Source organism: Oncorhynchus gorbuscha, linkage group LG11, assembly GCF_021184085.1.
Source record: "Oncorhynchus gorbuscha isolate QuinsamMale2020 ecotype Even-year linkage group LG11, OgorEven_v1.0, whole genome shotgun sequence".
NCBI lineage: Eukaryota > Metazoa > Chordata > Actinopteri > Salmoniformes > Salmonidae > Oncorhynchus > Oncorhynchus gorbuscha.
Window position 1 is genome coordinate 66,296,775 of NC_060183.1, and position 26,033 is coordinate 66,322,807.

The window sequence follows — 26,033 nt, forward strand, 5'->3', positions numbered from 1 at the left end:
TCGTTATAATTGTGTTCCTAGAAACAAGTCCATCAACCAATCAGAAATATGATTGTGTAGGTCCTGGATTGTCTTGTGCACTGTACTGGTCCTGGATTGTCTTCAGGGAGGGACTCATGTCGTGATACTGTGTTCTTATGACTATTCTGAGAATTATTTGTTATCCAATGGGTTTATTTCTCAGTCCTTACGGGTTTTCTAGCTGAGTCCCTGTTCTAAACCACTAACTCTCAAGCCCCATTTCCAAACAACAGTTAGCCAGTAGAATCCTGTGGTAAAGTCCTCCAGAATGCAGCAGGGTTTATAACAGGGCCAGGTTATCAAACTCATTTTGCCCTGGAGGCTGCATTTGGTCCTCAAAGAGGTCCTGAGTGTACTGAAAATTGGTTATATTTCCTTGACATCAAAATCTGTACAAAAAGAGTCCTCTATCCATAATTCTTTCCAATTTTCAATGATCCCTGACTGTTTAGCTTTCATTTAGGTGATTAATAGTGAGCTGGACACAGTCAAGAAGCTGTATGAACTTTGGTCCATTATCATTTCTACATAGTTTTGACCAGATGTTAGTAATTTTAAAACAATATAAAAAATTTATATAAACACCTGAGTGCCAGACCAATGGTTTAGAAGCACAGAAAAGCCTAATTATCCACTATCTAGTCAACCAGTCAGCCTTACAAAGCGCTTATTCCCTTACTGCCTGCACGGCTCGGCTTTACTCTGCTCTGTCCTAATAGAGAAATAGTAAAACAAATCTCCTGGCCTTGTTGTATAATATTAGCCCTTTGTTTTCCTCCAGCGTAGCAGGAAAGGCCTTGAGTTTTGAGTTCCCTCACTGTAGCTCCCTCTCCTCTGTTTGTATATCTCACATAGATAGATCACGACACAGTGAGAGATGAGGAATGTTAAAGGCATTCTGGACACAGTTAAAACCTCTTGAGTTCTGTTTTTTTTATTTTTTTTTACAGGAAACATGGTGCAGAATGTAAACTAGATTCCAATGATTCCAAACCAGAGGGAGGGTGGTATACTCCCTACCTTGGTTGTCGAGGGGCGCATTCTAGTGCTTTCAGGTAGGTGTTCTTAGAATCCATTCAGGATCTAAACATTTTGATTGAACTAAAAACGGTGTTGAATGAGGAGATTCCCTGCTATCATCAAGGGGATATGATGATTGCTTTGCATCAGGTGGTGCTGTGCTGTAGGTGGTTCTTCACCATGGAGATGAAAGCGCAACAGACTCCAATGGCTGCTTTTCCTTCTCCTCATTGTTGCCAAAGACACTGCCCACTGGGTGGCAGGAGGCAATACATGTCTGGTGTGTAGATAATGGGACGATTTCATTGCTGGATTGGAACACAATCAATCAAACCAGCAGGGATACTAAGAGGTAGGCGTCTAGTTAGCTAACTGCTGTGCATCGACACATATTAGGTTATATAGGTATTAGTACCTACCACAGGAGGTAGGTGGCACCTTCTTTGGGGAGAACAGGCTTGTGGTAATGGCTGGAATAGTATTAAATACATCAAACACACGGTTGCCATGTGTTTGATACCATTCAGTTTGCGCCGTTCCAGCCATTATTATGAGTCGTCCTCCCCTCAGCAGCCTCCATTGGTACCTGCAGGGTAGCCTAGTGGTTAGAGTGTTGGACTAGTAACCGAAAAGTTCAAATCCCTGAGCTGAAAAGGTACAAATCTGTCGTTCTGCCCCTGAACAGGCAGTTCACCCACTGTTCCTAGGCTGTCAATGAAAAGAAGAATTTGTTCTTAACTTACTTGCCTAGTAAAATAAAGGTAAAAAAAATATATACAAAATACCAGCAAATATCATCAATGTTAGCTGTAGAGGGGTGGCTGTTATGGGTAATTGTCAGTTAAGGATAAATACAGGTGCAGTAAATATACCATATGAAGGTTTTCATGATTATCTTTTTTTATTCTGTGTTTTGTTGTTGTGTGCACGATATCACCATACACTCGTCAGATGGAGGATCATGTTAACTTTTTGTTGCAAACAAACCAGTTGACAGAGAGAGACAGACAGCTAGGGTGACACACTGGGATTTAATCTTGGCTGTTTGTACTGTAGCTAATTCAATTTAGGATATCCACAATGTTTCAGCTGGTGTACACCAACAGCAGGGCTGGATGACTCATTCCCATTGGTAACGCTCTGGAGAGGAGAGCTAGATCCATATCGCAACTTATACCATTACTGGCTGACAAACACTTGGCTCTGAAAATCTTCTCAAAGCCACTGCTATCTGCACAGTTTTAAAGGAATAGTTAAGCACCGCAAAACCAGAGTTTGTCACGTGGAAAATGTATTTCGGACATGCACACACTTTCAGACACGTCTCGTTCAATATCTTTATCTGTAATGGAGATTGATAGATATGTACCGTAGCTACGTTACATGTTTCTGAGAGAAGAGAAGAACCTCTTTAACTAATAAATGCTGTTGCTTACTTCCTCTGCCAAATGCCCTAATGATATGCTAATGTACGTACCTCTTAATCTGTGGATAAGATAAACATTTTCTCTCCTCAAACCAAACTAGCCGAGTGCCCTTCTCTCTCCATCAGCTGTCCTGTGTCCCAAATGGCACCCCGTTTCCTATATAGTGCACTACTTTTAACCACATCTTTGGTCAAAAGTAGTGCACTATAAAGGGTATTGAATGAATTTCGGACACACCCTGATTAGGAGGGTCTCTCTAATGGCATATCCTTCATTGGACACGATGCCAAGCGAGGAAATTAGCCCTAAATTCATACAAATAGCTCCCCGGCTAAAAAGTGTTTTCTGGCTAATTGATGGAGGAGAATACTTATCAGTATCTGTTAGTCATAGTTCTGCAAGTCCATAATGAAGATTTATGGCCACATCCATGAGAATGTGTCCCACATGGTACTCAAATCCTTATATAGTGCACTGCTTTTGACCAGAGCCCTATGAGCCCTGGTCAAAAGCAGTGCACTACAAAGGGAATAGGGTGCCATTTGGGACTAGGCCAGGAGCTTTGCAGCATGTTGGAGTTTGCATTCCCTATCTGGCGGTGTTGCACTTTATTCTGAAGTGGATGTAATGTAGGAATGGGCTTCAACTAGAGAGCTTGAGTGCCCTGTATTGCCGTTGCTACATGGAGATATTGCAGAGATATAGACAATCATCTTTGTCATTTACTTTAAAGCACAGATTAGCCACGCACTCCAGTGAGTACTGTACATATGCACATAATACCCATCACATGGCTATGATGACTCTTTTATTCTGCACAGTGGGATATCCCTCTCTCCCTCTGTCTCTATTTTCCTTTCCCATTAGCCCATATGTAAATCTGTCACCACCTCCTTCTAACTCACGGCTTAGATGTGGAATTAAAGAACCAGGCATGGCTCTCACATTCACACAGACTGTATGAGCCCCATCCAACATAGATAAACCAGCATGATCTTTTCCATTGACTAACTATTGGAAAGATAATGTTTAATTAAAGACAAGTGGCGTGATGATAATACTGAAGAGGCAAATTCATGAACAATTTATTGTATGAAAATGATCTACATGTTTGATTGTTAACCTTGCATATAATTTATACTTCTTACCAATGGTAAGGTGTGTAGTTTCTACTCTCTGTTCATTTAATTCCTATAGGCTTCACTTCATGTGATCGTTATCAGAAGCCACGGACCATGGGCACTGTTGAATTAACAATGCATCTCTGTAATAAACGGATGTGTGTTAAAGAAAATAATCCTCATATTCAGGCTCCAGCATATACATCATTGATTCACCCCTAACTCATTACAAGTCATGCACAATGAATTGTAAGCATTATTAGAAGCAATATAGCATCTTGTATGTGTGCCTGTGTTCTCCCCAAATCATATTTAAGGGCTTGTTTTTCTGTCCAATGCTGATGTGTGCTCCTGAGAAGTGCTGACTGGTTGCTGTGTTATATTCAACCCCATTCATACCCTGAGGTCTTGGGCCTCATTTCTATCCTAGGCTGGGTCACTCCTGACATCCTGGCTATAGGGAAAAGGATGCCATTTGGGACACAACCAGAGAGAGGATGCTGGTGCTCCCTACATTTTGTCACCGTTAGTATTAGCTTTGATTAACTCTCACATCTTCTGACCTCCCGCTACCCACAAGTCTCTTCTGATCAATATGTAAGACAAATGCATGTAACCCTTGCTTGACCTCTTCAGGTTCTGCCAACTGGTGTGCTGATGTGTGTGTGGTGGGTGGTGAATGTAAGTGTGTGTGTGTGTGTGTGGGGGGGGGGGGGTACAGTAGGTGCATTGGTGGGTGCAAATGTGCATGTGTTTCTATCCAATGTTTGCCTATTTGGCTTCAATAGTGATGGACTCGCAAGCTGTGCCTAGATGCTAATATAGCACTTGAGACAATTTCCAGAAGATTACTCAGTGAGTAATTCATTACCAATAAATGGGGGGAAAAGAATGACAGTAAGTGCAAAATCATAACTATGTGAGTGTAAACATGTTGTGGTATATTACACATTGCTACTTTCAACTTTATACTAAATCAAATAATCTAATTTATAATCTAATCCCCATTTATTTTCAGTTAAATCTGAAAAAAAGAAAATAGGGAAAGAATAGAGCTAGACAACAGATCATGGCATAAGTGACAAGAGTTAACTTCTTGAGCAGGCGTCAGCTCTGAGGCCAACATAGACATTGTGCTGTTCGAATTAGGAAGCCCTAGTTAACACTGAAGGGCATCTGTTTCAGATTACTGTAATTATTATAATCACTCTGATGACACACAGCTGTGGGCTAGCACTATTGCACTGTACCACCAGAGGAATGCCTTTAGCCAGGGAGAAGAGAAGGGAGGAAGAGGAGGGTAGGAGATGGAGAAGAGGAGATGGGGAAGAGGAGGGAAGGAAGGAGAGGAGATGGGGAAGAGGTGGGAAAAGAAGAGATGGGGAAGAGGAGAGGAGAGAGGAGATGGGAAGGAAGAGAGGAGATGGAGGAGAGAGGAGGGAGGAGATGGAGGGGAGGGAAGGAGAGTGGAGGGAGGAGATGGATGGGAGGTTAGGGGAGGGGGAGAAGGAAGGGAGGGGGAGATGGGGGGGTGGAAGGGAGGGAGGAGATGGAGGGGAGACATCATCCTAGGATAAAGTAATCTCAAATACATTTAGGAATATTCTGATTTTTGGGTCAGAGATTTCATACAAACACATGGACGATTGGAGAACACAGTTAAAGCAAGTGATAAGGAGAAGGAGACCAAAAGAGAGCGAAAGAGGGGGAATGAAATTAAAGAGTGTGAAGGAGAGATAATGCTGTAAGGGATACACGAGGGCAGAACATAGTAAAGAGTGAGAGAGAACAAGAGAGGGGAAAAGAGAGGGAAATAGTTAAAGGGAGAAGACATAACAGATAAAAGAGGGGAGAGGATAGAGTGAAGAAAGAGGAAGAGAGAGGAAGAGAGAAAGGGAGCGACCACCTGCTGGTGGAACAGTAGGTAACTGGGCAACATAATCGCCTAGTGACCTTTTCACTAAATCACCCCTTCCAGCATTCCTTCGAGATTACTGACAAACCGAGACCTGTGACATACAGGTAGGCAGGCAGGCAGGCAGGCAGACAGACATATTCCAGATTCTGTAACTGGTCACAGAGACCTGTAAAGACAGACAGACAGACAGACAGACAGACAGACAGACAGACAGACAGACAGACAGACAGACAGACAGACAGACAGACAGACAGACAGACAGACAGACAGACAGACAGACAGACAGACAGACAGACAGACAGACAGACAGACAGACAGACAGACAGACAGACAGACAGACAGACAGACAGACAGACAGACAGACAGACAGACAGACAGACAGACAGACAGAAATGATACCATGTTATCTATCAACATTAGCATATTCTGAAACAACCTTTACACACAGCAGCACAGGTAATGTTAGCTAGCTAGCCAGCCAGCTAATGTTAGCTAGCTAGCTAACAGTACGTTTGAACTTGAAAAATAGTTTGACAAAATTAGAAATGTGTAATATTTGAAAATGTAGCTAGCTAGACTATTTTACCCGTATACATGATTGGACGCGTCTCCCTGTCTGTCACGGATGCCATGGTTGCCCTTTGTTTGAAGATGTTTATCATTGTCTCTGATTGGGGATCATATTTAGGTAGCCATTTCCATTGTGCTTTGTGGGATCTTGTCTAGATATAGTTGCCAGTGAGCATTATTAATTAGCTTCATGTTTCGTTTGTTTCGTTTTGTTCTTTGAAGTTTTAATTTCCAAAATTAAGGATGGAAACATACCACGCTGCATCTTCGTCTACTCCTTATGACGAACATGACAGTGGAGAGCAACACTTATGCAGTTCTACTACTTGATATATTTCAAAAAAGCTGTTCGAAAGATTTACCTACACATACTGACCAGCTCATATTATAGAAAGAAGCGTGCTACATTGCAGACCGATCCGAACTCATCTCACAGCATATCCAACCCACTGTCTTTTTCCAAGACATACCAACTACGCTCGTAATTTAACAATTGCATTCGTATTTACTGACGGCATACACATTTGTTATTAAGGCACATGAAAATTCATTAATGTTCCAGAAGGCATTTCTGCCCCAAAACATTTGTTTTTAAAGTAGTGACGCGTGCGTGACATGCACCTAGTTTCCTGAAACGAGTGACAAATGAAGAAATGCAAAAAGTACATGTCCTAACAGACTTGCCAAAACTATAGTTTGTTTACAAGAAATTTGTGGAGTGGTTGAAACATGAGTTTTAATGACTCCAACCTAAGTGTATGTAAACTTCCGACTTAAACTGTAGGACTACCTCACCTCTCTAAACACACTCTTTTAAAATCTAAAGTTTCCTCATGCCTGTGAATATTAAACTTATCCACCCTCTGCTTTTGATCTTCTGCTTTGGATTTACTGACAGCAGACTGTCATTCTGACAAGTCTGTGGATGGTTCTGGTGCACAGTGCCCTGTTGGAGACAAGAGACAAGAGAGATAATGGAGTCCTATAATTCATATAAAAGTCTTCTCTGTCTCTGTCTCTGTCTCTGTCTCTCTCTCTCTCTCTCTCTCTCTCTCTCTCTCTCTCTCTCTCTCTCTCTCTCTCTCTCTCTCTCTCTCTCTCTCTCTCTCTCTTCCCCCCCTTCAAAAATCCCAAAGCACAGCAGTTTTCTGTTAACTACAGCATAGATCATCCTCACCCACTCACCACTTTTTATTATTTTACCAGAGAAATTGTACTCTCACACTATCATACATCTTAGAGAGGATTTACATTCATATTGATATATGATCCCGATCAGCTCTGTCCTCAATAAGCAACAGCCTGGCCATTACACTGTTCTCTAACAAACACAATGTTTAGAGGCAGTCAATGTTTCAATAAACACATTACAAGAGTTCTGAAATCAGTGTTGATATGATTATCTGTACTGAATTACATCTCAATAGATCAATAGATTGATCAATAGGAGAGCCTGTGTGCTGTTGAGTACAACTTGGGCAATTGCTGCATACAACCTCATAATAGGCTGAATAGAAGGGAGTCTATCATGGCAGAGCTATGGACATATTAGGTAGGATTGACTCTTCATACTGTGTAATGAAGTTCACATCTCCATTCCCCTTTCCAGCCTGTGCATCTATTTGGTGAAACACTTCTATTACAACATGCAGCCTCTCAGCCAGCCTCTCAGCCTCTCAGTCAGTCTCTCAGCCTCTCAGCCAGCCTCTCAGTCAGCCTCTTTACCTATGGCTCTATTGAGTACAACACAGAAAATCAGTCAATCAGTCAGTCAGTGCAATACACGTACTCAAACACACACGCACGCACGCACGCACGCACACACACACACACACACGCACGCACGCACGCACGCACGCACGCACGCACGCACGCACGCACGCACGCACACACACACACACACACACACACACACACACACACACACACATACTATGATCGCCCATGCTGGTTCTGTCTGGAAGACATGGAACGACCATTATGTGGAGGAGGAGATGAGAGCCTTGTCAGCATGACAGTTCAATGTCAAGCAAATCCTTCCTGAATATTGTGTGTGTGTGTGTGTGTGTGTGTGTGTGTGTGTGTGTGTGTGTGTGTGTGTGTGTGTGTGTGTGTGTGTGTGTGTGTGTGTGTGTGTGTGTGTGTGTGTGTGTGTGTGTGTGTGTGTGTGTGTGTGTGTGTGTGTGTGTGCCACACTTCTAAGGAATAAAGAAAAATATCCCTGCTGAAATGTTCAATGTGCTGTTACCGTATGACCCAAGTTAAGTGCAATTTATACACAGGGAAAAAAGGGCAAAGCAAATACAGACATCCATTCACACATAACACACTGTAGTACACACACACACACAAATGTATTGCAAAGAACCAATTTGCCTAATTGGTAGACTTTTTCCATCCCTTTGTGTGTGTTTCTTTTCTTTCACAAACAGACCAGAGGCTATGACATGAGGAGTACAGAAGTACATTAAATGCTAGCTAGCTAAATACATGAGCAGAGCAGGAATAGAGATGAGTATGTGGGAGAGAGAGGCAGGGAAGCAGTTAAGTTTACATATGTTTTATTTTCACATAAACCGGATGGGAGCAGTGGAATTTGTTGTTTTGAAGATAGTACAGCGCCATTGAAGAAAATCACTGTTAAGTGCCTTGCTCAAGGGAACACTTACAGTTTTTCAACTTGTTGACTCGGGTATTTGAAGCAGCAACCTTTCAAATCAAAATCAAATCAAATGTATTTATATAGCCCTTTGTACATCAGCTGATATCTCAAAGTGCTGTACAGAAAGCCAGCCTAAAACCCCAAACAGCAAGCAATGTAGGTGTAGAAGCACGGTGGCTAGGAAAAACTCCCTACAAAGGCCAAAACCTAGGAAGAAACCTAGAGAGGAACCAGGATATGAGGGGTGGCCAGTCCTCTTCTGGCTGTATCTGTTGGAGATGATAACAGAACATGGTTGAGATGTTCAAATGTTCATAAATGACCAGCATGGTCAAATAATAATAATCACAGTAGTTGTCGAGGGTGCAGCAAGTCAGCACCTCAGGAGTAAATGTCAGTTGGCTTTTCATAGCCGATCATTAAACGTATCTCTACCACACCTGCTGTCTCTAGAGAGTTGAAAACAGCATGTCTGGGACAGGTAGCACGTCCGGTGAACAGGTCAGGATTCCATAACCGAGGCAGAACAGTTGAAACTGGAGCAGCAGCACTGGACTGGGGACAGCAAGGAGTCCTCATTCCAGGTAGTCCTGAGGCATGGTCCTAGAGCTCAGGTTCTCCGAGAGAGTAAAAGAAAGAGAGAAAGAGAGAAAGAAGACAAAGAGAGAGAATTAGAGAGAGCATACTTAAATTCACACAGGACACCGGATAAGACAGAAGTACTCCAGATATAACAAACTGACCGTAGCCCCCCGTCACATAAACTACTGCAGCATAAATACTGGAGGCTGAGACAGGAGGGGTCAGGAGACACTGTGGCCCCATCCGATGATACTCCCAGACAGGGCCAAAAAGGAAGGATATAACCCCACCCACTTTGCCAAAGCACAGCCCCCAAACCACAAGAGGGAAAACTTCAACCACCAACTTACCATCCTGAGACAATGCTGAGTATAGCACACAAAGATCTCCGCCACGGCACAACCCAAGGGGGGGCGCCAACCCAGACAGGAAATTCACATCAGTGACTCAACCCACTCAAGTGATGCACCCCTCCTAGGGACAGCATGAAAGAGCACTAGCCCCTGTAATAGGGTTAGAGACAGAGAATCCCAATGGAAAGAATCCCAGTGGAAAGAGAGCCAAGCAGAGACAGCAAGGGCGGTTCGTTGCTCCTTTCCGTTCACCTTCACACTCCTGGGCAAGACTACACTCAATCATATGACCCACTGAAGAGATTAGTGTTCAGTAAAGACTTAAAGGTTGAGAACATTCCGTAAAAATTGAGCTCTATAGGAGAAAGCCCTGCCTCCAGCTGTTTGCTTAGAAATTCTAGGGACAATTAGGAGGCTTGCATGTTTTAATGGTCTGATGCCATTAAAAGGTCATTTACCACCTTCACAAGTGCAGTCTCAGTGCTATGATGGGGTCTAAAACCAAACTGAAGCATTTCATGTACATTGTTTGTCTTCAGGAAGGCTAACATTTTTTGAGAGGAATGGAAGATTCGATATTGGCCGATAGTTTTTTATATTTCAGGGGTCAAGGTTTGGCTTTTTCAAGAGAGGCTTTATTATTGCCACTTTTAGTGAGTTTTGTACACATCCGGTGGATTGAGAGACGTTTATTATATTCAACATAGGAGTGCCAAGCACAGGAAGCAGCTCTTTCAGTAGTTTAGTTGGAATAGGGTCCAGTATGCAGCTTGAAGGTTTAGAGGCCATGATTATATTCATCATTGTGTCAAGAAATATAGTACTAAAACACTTGAGTGTCTCTCTTGATCCTAGGTCCTGGCAGAGTTGTGCAGACTCAGGACAACTGAACTTTGAATGAATACGCAGATTTAAAGAGGAGTCCGTAATTTGCTTTCTAATCATCATGATACTTTCCTCAAAGAAGTTCATGAATTTATTACGGCTGAAGTGAAAGCCATCCTCTCTTGGGGAATACTGCTTTTTAGTTAGCTTTGCGACAGTATCAAAAATACATTTTGGATTGTTCTTATTTTCCTCAATTAAGTTGGAAAAATAGGATGATTGAGCAGCAGTGAGGGCTCTTTGATACTGCACGGTACTGTCTTTCCAAGCTAGTCGGAATACTTCCAGTTTGGTGTGGCACCATTTCCGTTCCAATTTTCTGGAAGCTTGCTTCAGAGCTCGGGTATTTTCTGTATACCAGGGAGCTAATTTCTTATGAGAAATGTTTTTTGTTTTTAGGGGTGCAACTGCATCTAGGCTATTGCGCAAGGTTAAATTGAGTTCCTCACTTAGGTGGTTTACTGATTTTTGTCCTCTGACGTCCTTGGGTAGGCAGAGGGAGTCTGGAAGGGCATCAAGGAGTCTTTGTGTTGTCTGTAAATTAACAGCACAACTTTTGATGCTCCTTGGAAGGGGTCTAAGCAGATTATTTATTGCAATTGCAAACATAATAAAATGGTGGTCCGATAGTCCAGGATTATGAGGGAAAACATTAAGATCCACAACATTTATTCCATGGGACAAAACTAGGTCCAGCGTATGACTGTGACAGTGAGTGGGTCCAGAGACATGTTGGACAAAACCCACTGAGTCGATGTTGGCCCTTTTGGAGTGGGTCTGTGGACTTTTCCATGTGAATATTAAAGTCACCAAAAATTGGAATATTATCTGCTATGACTACAAGGTCCGATAGGAATTCAGGGAACTCAATAAGGAACGCTGTATATGGCCCAGGAGGCCTGTAAACAGTAGCTATAAAAAGTGATTGAGTAGGCTGTATAGAATTCAAGACTAGAAAATCAAAAGACAAAAACGTAATTAAAAAAAATATATCTGTGAAACTGAAAGTCTGTGAAACAAGAAACCACATGGAAAAAGTGACAAGCAAGTTAGGTCCAAAATATATTTTCACGAAGTGAAATTAATTTATTGTGTTAGAGGTTTCTTGATGTTTGTTTCTAAACCAAAGCTCATCATTTTAAGACTGTTCTATATATCCATTGGGGTCTCTATAAGCTTCTAAATGAAGTCCTAAACCTAGCATGAAAGTTTATCCTTGTGTGGGCTAAAATACTAAAAATGTTTTCCTTGGGGTAAATTGAACCAATGGCCAATGGGATATGAGTAACTACAGGGCCTGACCTGGTACCTACAGTACCAGTCAAAAGTTTGGACACGCCTACCCAGGGTTTGTCTTTATTTGAACTATTATCTAGATTGTAGAATAATAGTGAAGACATCAAAACTATGAAATAACACATATAGAATCAGGTAGTAACCAAAAAAGTGTTAAACAGATCAAAATCAATGTTATATTTAGATTCTTCAAAGTAGCCATCCTTTGCCTTGATGATAGCTTTGCACACTCTTCGCATTCTCTCAACCAGATTCATGAGGTAGTCACCTACATTTCAGTTAAGAGGTGTGCTATGTTAAAATTTAATTTGTGGAATTTCTTTACTTCTTCTTGCGGCGACCCATCCCGGATCCGGGATCGTGACTACGGCTCAAGCTCATTACCATAAACGCAAAATATGCAAAAAAAATATTGTTAGAAATATTTAACCTCCACACATTAACAAGTCCAATAGCTCAAATGAAAGATAAGCACCTTGTTCATCTACCCAGCAAGTCAGATTTCTAAAATGTTTTACAGCGAAAACATAGCACATATTTATATTAGACCACCACCGAAACAAAAGACGAGAGGCAGCCATTTTGTCCCAGAAAATATAAAATTATAAAAGCAGGATTAAAAAATAAATCATTCACTAACCTTATGAAAATCTTCATCAGATGACAGTAATAGTACATGTTACACAATACATTTTTTTTTCAATAATATGCCATTTATATCCATAAATCTCTGTTTACAATGACGACATTTCAAAAAATGCTACTCAAATGTCCGGAGAAATGATGATAGCTCCGACAGATAACGTCAGATAACAAGCAATAAACATGACTAAATATACATGTTCTACATATAGTTACAAAGATACACTTCTTCTTAATGCAACCGCTGTATTACATTTATTTTTAACGTTACAGAATTCGTTCACTGGCTATACAATGAGACGGCGCTCAGATATTAGCAGTATGTCTCCTCTACGTTTGTAGTCCACAGAAACCCAAAATAACCACATAAATATTCCCTTACCTTTGATGTTCTTCGATCAGAAGACGTAGAAGGAGTCATACTTACCCAATACATCGTTTGGTTTCACGTTGTGTGTCTCTGTATTAGCATATGCTAACAGCTTCAGCTGAAATCAAATCAAATCAAATTTTATTTGTCACATACACATGGTTAGCAGATGTTAATGCGAGTGTAGTGAAATGCTTGTGCTTCTAGTTCTGACAATGCAGTGATAACCAACACGTAATCTAACTAACAATTCCAAAACTACTGTCTTATACACAGTGTAAGGGGATAAGGAATATGTACATAAGGATATATGAATGAGTGATGGTACAGAGCAGCATACAGTAGATGGTATCGAGTACAGTATATACATATGAGATGAGTGTGTAGACAAAGTAAACAAAGTGGCATAGTTAAAGTGGCTAGTGATACATGTATTACATAAGGATGCAGTCGATGATGTAGAGTACAGTATATACATATGCATATGAGATGAATAATGTAGGGTAAGTAACATTATATAAGGTAGCATTGTTTAAAGTGGCTAGTGATATATTTACATCATTTCCCATCAATTCCCATTATTAAAGTGGCTGGAGTTGGGTCAGTGTCAATGACAGCATCTTGAGAATGAAGAGGCGCTGCTGCGCGTTCGTCACCACGCTGTCTGTGTGGGTGGACCAATTCAGTTTATCCGTGATGTGTACGCAGAGGAACTAAAACTTACTACCCTCTCCACTACTGTCCCGTTGATGTGGATAGGGGGCTGCTCCCTCTGCTGTTTCCTGAAGTCCACGATCATCGCATTGTTTTGTTGACGTTGAGTGTGAGGTTATTTTCCTGACACCACACTCCGAGGGCCCTCACCTCCTCCCTGTAGGCCATCTCGTTGTTATTGGTAATCAAGCCTACCACTGTAGTGTCGTCTGCAAACTTCATGATTGAGTTGGAGGCGTGCATGGCCACACAGTCGTGGGTGAACAAGGAGTACAGGAGAGGACTGAGAATGCACCCTTGTGGGGCCTAGGGTTGAGGATCAGTGGGGTGGAGATGTTGTTACCTACCCTCACCACCTGGGGGCGGTCCGTCAGGAAGTCCAGGACCCAGTTGCACAGGGCGGGGTCGAGACCCAGGGTCTCGAGCTTGATGACAACTTTGGAGGGAACTATGGTGTTAAATGCTGAGCTGTAGTCGATGAATGTCATTCTCACATAGGTATTCCTCTTGTCCAGATGGGTTAGGGCAGTGTGCAGTGTGGTTGCGATTGAGTCGTCTGTGGACCTATTGGGGCGTTAAGCAAATTGGAGTGAGTCGAGGGTGTCAGGTAGGGTGGAGGTGATATGGTCCTTGACTAGTCTCTCAAAGCACTTCATGATGACGGAGGTAGTCATTTAGTTCAGTTACCTTAGCTTTCTTGGGAACAGGAACAATGGTGGCACTCCTGAAGCATGTGTGAACAGCAGACTGGGATAAGGATTGATTGAATATGTCCGAAAACACACCAGCCAGCTGGTCTGCGCATGCTCTGAGAACGCAGCTGGGGATTCCGTCTGGGCCTGCAGCCTTGCGAGGGTTTTCACGTTTAAATGTTTTACTCACATCGGCTGCAGTGAGGGAGAGTCCGCAGGTTTTGGTAGCGGGCCGTGTCAGTGGCACTGTATTGTCCTCAAACATCCTGGTTCGCGACAGGGCTGGTTTTCTTTTTGTAATCCGTGATTGACTGTAGACCCTGCCACATACTTCTTGTGTCTGAGCTGTTGAATTGCCACTCTACTTTGTCTCTATACTGACCCTTAGCTTGTTTGATTGCCTTGCGGAGGGAATAGTTACACTGTTTGTATACGGGCATGTTTCCGGTCACCTTGCCCTGATTAAAAGCAGTGGTTTCGCTTTCAGTTTCGCGTGAATGCAAGGAGCACCACCAAGGAGCACCACCAAGCAAGCGGCACCATGAAGACCAACGAGCTCTCCAAACAGGTCAGGGACAAAGGTGTGGAGAATTACAGATCTTTGGGACTGGGAAACTGGTCAGAATTGAAGGAATGATGGATGGCAATAAATACAGGGAAATTCTTGAAGTAAACCTGTTTCAGTCTTACAGAGATTTGAGACTGGGTTCACCTTTCAGCAGGACAATGACCCTAAACCCACTGCTAAAGCATCACTCGAGTGGTTTAAGGGGAAACATTTAAAAGTCTTGGAATGGTCTAGTCAAAGCCCAGACCTCAATCCAATTGAGAGTCTGTGGTATGACTTAAAGATTGCTGTACACCAGCGGAACCCAACAACTTGAAGGAAGGGCACCAACAAGAAGCAGAGACTTACTTGGGCCAAGAAACATGAGCAATAGACATTAGACTGTCCTTTGGTCTGATTTGAGATTTTTGGTTCCAACCGCTGTGTCTTTGTGAGACGCAGAGTATGTCTACGGATGAACGGACGATCTCTGCATGTGTGGTTCCCAACATGAAGCCGTGAAAGAAAAGCAGACAACAAGTACTCAGCATATGTTGGAACTACTACAAGACTGTTGGAAAAGCATTCCAGCTGACACTGGTTGAGTGTATGCCAAGAGTGTGCAAAACTGTCATCAAGGCAAAGTGTGGCTACTTTGAAAAATCTGAAATATTAAATATATTTTTATTTGTTTAACACTTTTGTGATTACTACTTGATTCCATATGTGTTATTTCAGAGTTGTGATGTCTTCACTGTTATTATTCAATGTGGAAAATAGTAAAAATAAAGAAAACCCCTTGAATGAGGTGGTATGTCCAAACCTTTGACTGGTACTTTATGTAAAAAAAAAAATTACAAAGAGTTTGTTAGGTGCCTGTGTTAATAGATGCTTAGAATTGTTTAAAGACAAAAAAGCAATTGTGATTGTGTCACGCCCTGACCTTAGAGAGACATTTTATTTCTCTATTTGGTTAGGTCAGGGTGTGATGTGGGGTGGGCATTCTATGTTTTGTTTTTCTATGATTCTGTATTTCTATGTTTTGGCCAGGTATGGTTCTCAATCAGGGACACCTGTCTATCGTTGTCTCTGATTGGAAACCATACTTAGTTAGCCCTTTCCCTTCTTTCTTTGTGGGAAGTTGTCCTTGTTAATGGCACTTGGCCCTGTAAGTTTCACGGTTGTTTTTCGCTTGTTGTTTTGTTGGCGACATAATATAATAATAATAATATATGCCATTTAGCAGACGCTTTTATCCAAAGCGACTTACAGTCATGTGTGCATACATTCTACGTATGGGTGGTCCCGGGGATCGAACCCACTACCCTGGCGTTACAAGCGCCATGCTCTACCAACTGAGCTACAGAACCCCATTTTGCAATAAAACGGAAACTGTACACTCACGACGCTGCGCTTTGGTCCACTTATTCCTTCGAGGAAGACGGCCGTGACAGTTGGGGAAATAAAGATAGACATGGTTTTTAAAAAGTTGTTGTAATATTTTATTCAGTACAACAATTTGTAGGCTGCATAATTTACCTTGTCCTGCGGCTCAACTTACTCCATAACCACTTCATTTTCAAAACTGTAATGTAAACAGGAATTCTGATTATTTCCAGTGATACACAACATCCTGAAATATATGTAGATAACTATGCCAGAAAGAAAACTATATTCCCCTTGATGGAGTGATGCTGAATGTAAAAAATTGCTCAACCCCTACAAATACCCCTACTAATACCCATCCTTTTCCCTGTGTATATAATTAGTCCTGATGTAGACACAGCATAGGGCACATGTTATTTATCATGCTATTAATTACGCTGCTGTGCCTACCAGGTATCCAAGGTACCGCTATGTGTGGAGCCTCAGTGAGCAGGCAGGCAGGAGTTATCGGGAGGTGTGGCTCCAACGTCTTAATTTTTCAGAGTTCAGAGAACAATGAGAGGTGCTAAAACACATCAAACAGCCAATTAGCCTGCTGAACCATGGGCCCGGTTCACAAAATACTGCAGCAGGAACACGGTTAGCGTTATTATTAGCCCCAAGATGACAGGTGACTTATTACGCTACGGTGCAGTCTGTCAGTGGGCTCTGAGTCAGGGAGTAAGCTGTGAGGGTTTGGGTCTGTTTCAAAGGCCAGAAAGGTTGCCTTGGGCTTAAATTTCGCACCAGTGTTGACATCACACTTTGGGTCAAAAGTAGTGCACTTTAAAGGGAAAATGGGCCATTTGGGACTCAGACGATGCCTCATATGAGTGGATGGGATTTGTGGGTTTTGAGCTGTGCCTGTTCTGAATGTTTGAATTAAGTAACACCTCCATAGCATACATTATGTATGTTTACAACGGAACTGCACTCAGTCCCACATTCCTCTCAGCCTCATCCCCATCCCTTGAGTTGCCTGGGACAGCTGTTCACATCAACCTAACAGGTGTTGCTGGTTAACCCCCCCCCACTCTCCCTTTATCTCTCCCCCTCTCTCTCTTGCTCCCTGTCTCTCTCTCTCTCCCTCCTCTCTCTCTGTCTCTCTCTCTCAATCGCCAGTCTCACAGCCATGTCCCTCCTCTTCTTCCAGATACACAGTACACACAGCCTACTTCCTGTGGGGCTGTACAGGATGGAAATGCCCCCTCCATTTCCTCTCCACCTCTCCTCCCCTCCACCTCTACTCAATCTCCCCTCCCACTCCACTCTACCTCTCCTCTCCTCCACCTCTACTCAATCTCCCCTCCATCTCCCATCTACCTCTCCTCACCTCCAACTCTACTCAATCTCCCCTCCATCTCTGCTCCACCTCTCCTCTCCTCCACCTCTACTCAATCTCCTCCCATCTCCGCTCCGTCTCTCCTCCCCTCCACCTCTACTCAATCTCCCCCTCTCCGCTCCACCTCTCCATCTCCCCTCCATATCCCATCTACCTCTCCTCTCCTCCACCTCTACTCAATCTCCCCTCCATCTCCACTCCATCTCTGCTACACCTCTCCTCCACCTCTACTCAATCTCCCCCATCTCCGCCCCATCTCTCCTCCCCTCCATCTCTACTCAATCCCCCCCTCTCCGCTCCACCTCTTCATCTCCCCTCCATCTCCCATCTACCTCTCCTCTCCTCCACCTCTACTCAATCTCCCCTCCATCTCTGCTCCACCTCTCCTCCACCTCTACTCAATCTCCCCCATCTCCGCTCCATCTCTCCTCCCCTCCACCTCTACTCAATCTCCCCCATCTCCGCTCCATCTCTCCTCCCCTCCACCTCTACTCAATCTCCACTCCACCTCTACTCAATCTCCCCTCCACCTCTACTCAATCTCCCCTCCACCTCTCCTCCCCTCCACCTCTACTCAATCTCCCCCCATCTCCGCTCCATCTCTCCTCCCCTCCACCTCTACTCAATCTCCCCTCCATCTCCACTCCACCCCACCTCTACTCAATCTCCCCTCCATCTCCACTCCACTCCACCTCTACTCAATCTCCCCTCCATCTCCACTCCACTCCACCTCTCCTCCCCTCCACCTCTACTCAATCTCCCCTCCCCTCCACCTCTTCTCAAAGTTAGTAGATCCTTAAACCAGATGAATGGTTGAAGTTGCTGTAGTGTTTAACACTCAAACACTACAGTCCATCATCAGCAGTGCGTTCTATATAACAACAAACTAACTAACATAACATAAGCAAAGAACAATCATGTTGGTAGCAGGTCAATTAGAAAAGATACACCGTACGATTCAAATTACGAATTTTGCACAATGTTTTGTTTCCTGGATTTCTGAATTTGCAATCAAGGAAATAAGTTTCTATTTTGTTTTTTTTCCTCTGAACTACGCGTGGCTCTCTCACTGCTCCTTCTTTGGAATTACATTATAGTCATTCCTAGCAAATGACCTTCCTGAAACAATATTTTATTCAATGCTATCCTAATTAAAACAAATGATTTGTCTGGTGACTCATAGATTGTGTGTACATATCTCCCAGGTTTGAAGGCGTTGAGGAGGTGGGGTGTTGGGAGTGTGTATATCTCCCACGTTTTAAGGCGTTGAGGAGGTGGGGTGTTGGGGGTGTATATCTCACAGGTTTTAAGGCGTTGAGGAGGTGGGGTGTTGGGGGTGTGTATATCTCCCAGGTTTTAATGCTTTGAGGAGGTGGGGTGTTGGGAGTTTTGGGGGTATTAAGTAGGTGGGGGTGTTGCGGTCATTGATGGGATGGGGTGTTGGGGATGTTAAGGAGGTGGCGGTGTTGTGGAGGTGGTAGTGTTGAGGAGGTGGGAGTGTTGGGGGCGTTGAGGAGGTGGGGGTGTTGGGTAAGTTTGGGGTGTTGAGGAAGTGGGGGTGTTGGAGTGTTGGGTAAGTTTGGGGTGTTTAGGAACTGGGGGTGTTGAGGAAGTGGGGGTGTTGGGGCATTGGGGTGGTGGGGGTGTTTGGGAGGTTTGGGTTGTTGTGGAAGTGGGGGTGTTGGGGCTTTGAGGAGGTGGGGGTGTTGGGGTATTGGGGACGTTTGGGGTGTTGAGGAAGTGGGAGTGTTGAGGAGGTGGGGTGTTGGGGATGTGTATATCTCCCAGGTTTTAATGCTTTGAGGAGGTGGGGCTGTTGAGGGTGTTAAGTAGGTGGGGGTGTTGCGGTCATTGAGGGGACGGGGTGTTGGGGATGTTAAGGAGGTGGGGGTGTTGTGGAGGTGGTAGTGTTGAGGAGGTGGGAGTGTTGGGGGTGTTGAGGAGGTGGGGTGTTGGGTAAGTTTGGGGTGTTGAGGAAGTGGGGGTGTTGGAGTGTTGGGTAAGTTTGGGGTGTTTAGGAAGTGGGGGTGTTGAGGAAGTGGGGGTGTTGGGGCATTGGGGTGGTGGGGGTGTTTGGGAGGTTTGGGTTGTTGTGGAAGTGGGGGTGTTGGGGCTTTGAGGAGGTGGGGTGTTGGGATATTGCAGAGGTGGGGGTGTTGGGGAAGTTTGGGGTGTTGAGGAAGTGGGGGCATTGGGGTGTTGGGGAAGTTTGGGGTGTTGAGGAGGTGGAGGTGTTGGGGTGTTGAGGAAGTGGGGGTGTTGAGGAGGTGGGGGTGTTGGGGCATTGTGGAGGTGGGGGTGTTGTGGAAGTTTGGGGTGTTGAGGAGGTGGGGGTATTGGGGAGGTGGGATGTTGAGGTGTATATACACTACTACCATAAAGGTTATATATCACTCCCTTTCATTAATTTGATCCAGATTTTAAAAAATAAATAATTATTTCACCTTTATTTAACCAGGTAGGCAAGTTGAGAACAAATGATCATTTAAAATTGCGACCTGGCCAAGATAAAGTAAAGCAGTTCGACACATACAACAACACAGAGTTACACATGGAGTAAAACAAACATACAGTCAATAATACAGTAGAAACAAGTCTATATACGATGTGAGCAAATGAGGTGAGAAGGGAGGTAAAGGCGAAAAAAAGGCCATGGTGGCAAAATAAATACAATATAGCAAGTAAAACACTGGAAAGGTAGATTTGCAGTGGAAGAATGTGCAAAGTAGATATAGAAATAATGGGGTGCAAAGGAGCTAAATAAATAAATAAATACAGTAGGGGGAGAGGTAGTTGTTTGGGCTAAATTATAGATGGGTTATGTACAGGTGCAGTAATCTGTGAGCTGCTCTGACAGCTGGTGCTTATAGCTAGTGAGGGAGATAAGTGTTTCCAGTGTCAGAGATTTTTGTAGTTCGTGCCAGTCATTGGCAGCAGAGAACTGGAAGGAGAGGCGGCCAAAGGAAGAATTGGTTTTGGGGGTGACCAGAGAGATATACCTGCTGGAGCGCGTGCCACGGGTGGGTGCTGCTATGGTACCCAAGTGAGCTGAGATAAGGGGGGACTTTACCTAGCAGGGTCTTGTAGATGACCTGGAGCCAGTGGGTTTGGCGACTAGTATGAAGCGAGGGCCAGCCAACGAGAGTGTACAGGTCGCAATGGTGGGTAGTATATGGGGCTTTAGTGACAAAACGGATGGCACTGTGATAGACTGCATCCAATTTATTGAGTAGGGTATTGGAGGCTATTTTGTAAATGACATCGCCGAAGTCGAGGATCGGTAGGATGGTCAGTTTTACGAGGGTATGTTTGGCAGCATGAGTGAAGGATGCTTTGTTGCGAAATAGGAAGCCGATTGGAGATGCTTAATGTGAGTCTGGAAGGAGAGTTTACAGTCTAACCAAACGCCTAGGTATTTGTCGTTGTCCACATATTCTAAGTCAGAACCAACAGAGTAGTGATGTTGGACGAGCAGGCAGGCGCAGGCAGCGATCAGTTGAAGAGCATGCATTTAGATTTACTTGTATTTAAGAGCAATTGGAGGCCATGGAAGGAGAGTTGTATGGCATTGAAGCTCGTCTGGAGGGTTGTTAACACAGTGTCCAAAGAAGGGCCAGAAGTGTACAGAATGGTGTCTTCTGCGTAGAGGTGGATCAGAGACTCACCAGCAGCAAGAGTGACATCATTGATGTATACAGAGACGAGAGTCGGTCCAAGAATTGAATCCTGTGGCACCCCCATAGAGACTGCCAGGGGTCCGGATAACAGGCCCTCCGATTTGACTCACTGAACTCTATCAGAGAAGTAGTTGGTGAACCCGGCGAGGCAATCATTTGAGAAACCAGGGCTATTGTGTCTGCCGATGAGGATAGTTTTGTGAGATGCAGAATTAAATGGCATATCATGAAATAAAGCCTAATCCCTCATTGCTTTTCAAACAGACGGCCATTCTAGAATCAGAACAATTGCTCAGCGGTCCATCATAAAACCCTGTTGTATGTTTATGCATAGAGGGAATCTGACCGGCAGCTCTGTCATTGCGCTTCCTCTGTAGTATTTCTCAGAGTGGTGTTCCATGTTCACTCATTTGATTATCATTGTGTAGTGGTTCTATGAGTAAATACTGGTAATGCATGGAATCTGTCGGAGCAATTCAGTGGTTCATTGACAGTGGGGAGGTTTCAGTCACCAACATGGCAGAGGCGGAGTTAAGGATCAATGGGTGTGTGTGACCACTATGTATGTGTGATTATAGGTCTTATAGAGACATCCAAGAGCAGGAGTGGTATTGATTCATAAACTGTGTGTGTGTCACCATTTAGTCAGCCTCTCACCCAACATCTCTGCTCTTGTACGTCAAGTATTATGTTTAGTTAAGCACTGGAGAGATGATTCTTTATCATTGTCATCGTGATGCCTCTAGTTCTCGGTAAAGTCCCCGGTGTTTTTAAGGAAAACAGAGAAAAGTGGCAACACAAGGATGGGAAGAAATACTAAAAGTATGTTTTTGATTCTGTGGAATTATGTTTTGTTAGATCAGCACCTCAGGTGTCAGAGACGGGGAGAGAGAGGGGCTGTGGAAGGATACATTGAGATGGATTACGATATTAAATATTTTGCGGAATCGTGCAATGTCATCAGAGTGGTCAGCGTTATCAAATCCTTATTGGAATCAGGATGCACAGTATATCAAATGTCAACCACTTATCACAGCCAAGAATAATACAAAGAACACTGTGTAGGAACTACTGCATGTATGAGCATCACAGTCACATAACTCGAGGTTAATATAAACTGGGTTGTTCGAGCCCTGAATGCTGATTGTCTGAAAGCCTCGGAATATCAGACCGTATACCATGGGTATGATCACGGGGATGGCCAACTAAATTCTGTCTGTTGCTACAAACTTAGGAAAAACAGCCTTTAGTTTCAATGTACTCCATGTATGGAACAATTTTCAGAGGACCCTTAAAGTAACTATCCAGTGTTTCCAGATTTCTATGAAACATTACTTAGAATGAATAATTAAATACTTTTCATCAACATTTTTTATTTATTAACTTTGGTCAAATGCAGCTTTTATGTGTTGGAATGGTGTGGTCGTACCCCAACAACAGAATGGTGTGGTCATACCACAACAACAGAATGGTGTTGTCATACCACAACAACAGAATGGTGTGGTCATACCACAACAACAGAATGGTGTGGTCATACCACAACAACAGAATGGTGTGGTCATACCACAACAACAGAATGGTGTGGTCATACCACAACAACAGAATGGTGTGGTCATACCACAACAACAGAATGGTGTGGTCATACCACAACAGAATGGTGTTGTCATACCACAACAACAGAATGGTGTGGTCATACCACAACAACAGAATGGTGTTGTCATACCACAACAACAGAATGGTGTGGTCATACCACAACAACAGAATGGTGTGGTCATACCACAACAACAGAATGGTGTGGTCATACCACAACAACAGAATGGTGTGGTCATACCACAACAACAGAATGGTGTGGTCATACCACAACAACAGAATGGTGTTGTCATACCACAACAACAGAATGGTGTGGTCATACCACAACAACAGAATGGTGTTGTCATACCACAACAACAGAATGGTGTGGTCATACCACAACAACAGAATGGTGTTGTCATACCACAACAACAGAATGGTGTGGTCATACCACAACAACAGAATGGTGTGGTCATACCACAACAACAGAATGGTGTGGTCATACCACAACAACAGAATGGTGTGGTCATACCACAACAACAGAATGGTGTGGTCATACCACAACAACAGAATGGTGTTGTCATACCACAACAACAGAATGGTATACCAGTCATTAAACATATACATTAGAGTAGACCGCTGATTGGCCAGCTTCATCCTCAGGAGAATGACATTATATTCCATGAGGAAATTGCAAGCATTTTTAATTGGTCTGTTTGAGATACAAGGGTGAGGTGTTTTTTTTAAATAAGTGTTTTTTCTCTCCAATTTATGCTTTGGCAACAAATACAAGTATAGGATGAGTCAACAACATTATTTGGGTATAAATTAACACAATATGTTAAGAATTTCACTGTGCAGTTACTTTAAACTAGATAGTGTACACTGGTGCCTCTCGGCAGTTTCAAAATGTCAACCAAGGACCTCGAGGAATGTGATGGTTTTTCTGGAATGTGTCTTTATTATAGTTTTTTCCTATTCTCTTGTATTTTGTAAATGTGTAAAATTGTCAAATGCAGGGCACCCTTGTGAAAGAGACCTCGGTCTCAATGGGACTCGCTGTTGAAATAAAGGTCAAATATTTGTAAAAACTTAAACAAAAGATTGCATTGCTGTAAATTCAGTTTTGAATGGCCCTGTTAGAAGAGCACCACACACAGACACACAAAACCACACACAGACAGACAAAGCCACACACAGACAGACAAAGCCACACACAGACAGACACATAGACACAGACACAGACAGACAGACACAGACAGACAGACCCCACAAGCGCGCACACACACACACACACACACACACACACACACACACACACACACACACACACACACACACACACACACACACACACACACACACACACACACACACACACACACACACACACACACACACACACACACACACACACACTCTATCCCGCTCTGTCTGTCTCGCTCTCGCTCTCTGACTCTCATTCTCTCACTCTCTCTCTCTCTCCATCACGCCCCTCCCTCCCTCTCTCCTTCTCTCTCGCTCTCTCACATACTCTCTCTCTTAACCCCCCCTCTCTCTGTGTTGGGCTGTGTGTCCTGGCTGGTGCTAACATTAGCAGCATCTGGTGGTTCCTGTAATCCATCCAGTGTTGGGTCCTGCAAACATCTGCTGCTCCACACCCCTGAGAGGACATGCACAGGGGACAGGACGGGAATAGGAGGATAGAAAAATGAATACAGGGAGGAGGACAAACAGGCAGAAAGGGAAAGAAAGAGAGAAGAGAGGAACTCAGGGAGGGATGTATGAGTAAAAAAAAATAAAAAAAGAAGGTGGGAGGAGACAGCAGGGTAGAAAAGAGGGGAGGAAGAGAGTGGATATGCAAAACCGCACAATTGCTTTTACAAATCAATGTTCCTTTGATTATATTCATCTAGTCAGACATTACTGTATTATTACAATCAAAACAAAATGGTGCTTGGTAACCCGAGAACCCAGATGAAACATCTGATCATTAGCAAAGCAACCACATATAGCAGTAATATCCTCTATTATAAGATGGTAAAGACAGACGAGAGATGAGGAGTAAGAGAGCGGACAGAGGAGTAGGAAGTCAGAAGAAAAGGAGGAGAAGATGGAGGAAAGGAGAGAGAAGAGATCAAATACAATAAAGGGGAGAGAGGAGGAAGGAGACTTGATTGGATTAAAGTATGAGGAGGAGAGTGATGCCCACAGATTTGTTGGCGCCGTGGACCCCCCGAGGTGTGGCTGGTTGCCACGGCAGCTGTCACGGTCATTATTAGAGGTGGCAAAGACAGCCCATCATTTGGTCATCCAGGGGATGATGCTTCTCCATTGCCTCCCCGTCGCCTCCAGGTGCCCAAGAATTAGAATTGGTGTCCCAAATGGCACCCTATTCCCTATGTAGTGCACTACTTTTGACCAGGACCCATAGCTGCTATGGAGGTCTGAAAGACAGGGTGTAAAACACACACAGTGAATATATACACTGAGTGTACAAAACATTAAGAACACCTGCTCTTTCCATGACAGATGAATCCCGGTGAAAGCTGTGATCCCTTATTGATGTCACTTGCTAATTCCACATCAATCAGTGTAGATGAAGGGGAGGAGACAGGTTAAAGAAGGATAGTTAAGCCTTGAAACAATTGAGACATGGATTGTATCTGTGTGCCATTCAGAGGGTGAATGGGCAAGAGAAAATATTGAAGTACCTTTGAACGGGGTATGGTTGAACGCAGTGTGTGCAAACCTGGTCAAGAACTACAGGAAATGTATGATCTCTGTAATTGCAAACAAATCAATAATTGTATCAAATACTTATGTCATGCAATAAAATGCAAATGAGTTACTTAAAAATCATACAATGAGTCTCTCACAGTTGAAGTGTACCTATGATAAAAATGACAGACCTCTACATGCTTTGTAAGCAGGAAAACCTGAAAATCGTCAGTGTATCAAATACTTGTTCTCCCCACTGTAGCAAGTACTGGTAGTACTGGGAGTGGGAGACCAGGGGTAGGCAGCCATTTTCCTAGAGTGCCGCAGGTACTGCAGGATTTTGTTCCAACTAGGTACCACACCAGACCAAATGAGCTAATTGATAATTGATTGTTTAGTGATGGACTTAATGTAACACACCTGGTGTTCTGGGGAAGTAAAATGCTACAGGACCAGGGTTGCCTACCCCTGATATATAG

General features: G+C 43.5%; 1 protein-coding gene across 1 annotated transcript; it reads right to left on the bottom strand.

The window, feature by feature from the left end:
• Nucleotides 1-19,008: 19,008 nt before the first annotated feature.
• LOC124047706 (vegetative cell wall protein gp1-like) lies at nucleotides 19,009-19,872 on the bottom strand. Its single transcript, XM_046368012.1, has one exon. It carries the CDS (start codon nucleotides 19,870-19,872, stop codon nucleotides 19,009-19,011), a length of 864 nt encoding a protein of 287 aa, XP_046223968.1.
• Nucleotides 19,873-26,033: the final 6,161 nt, after the last annotated feature.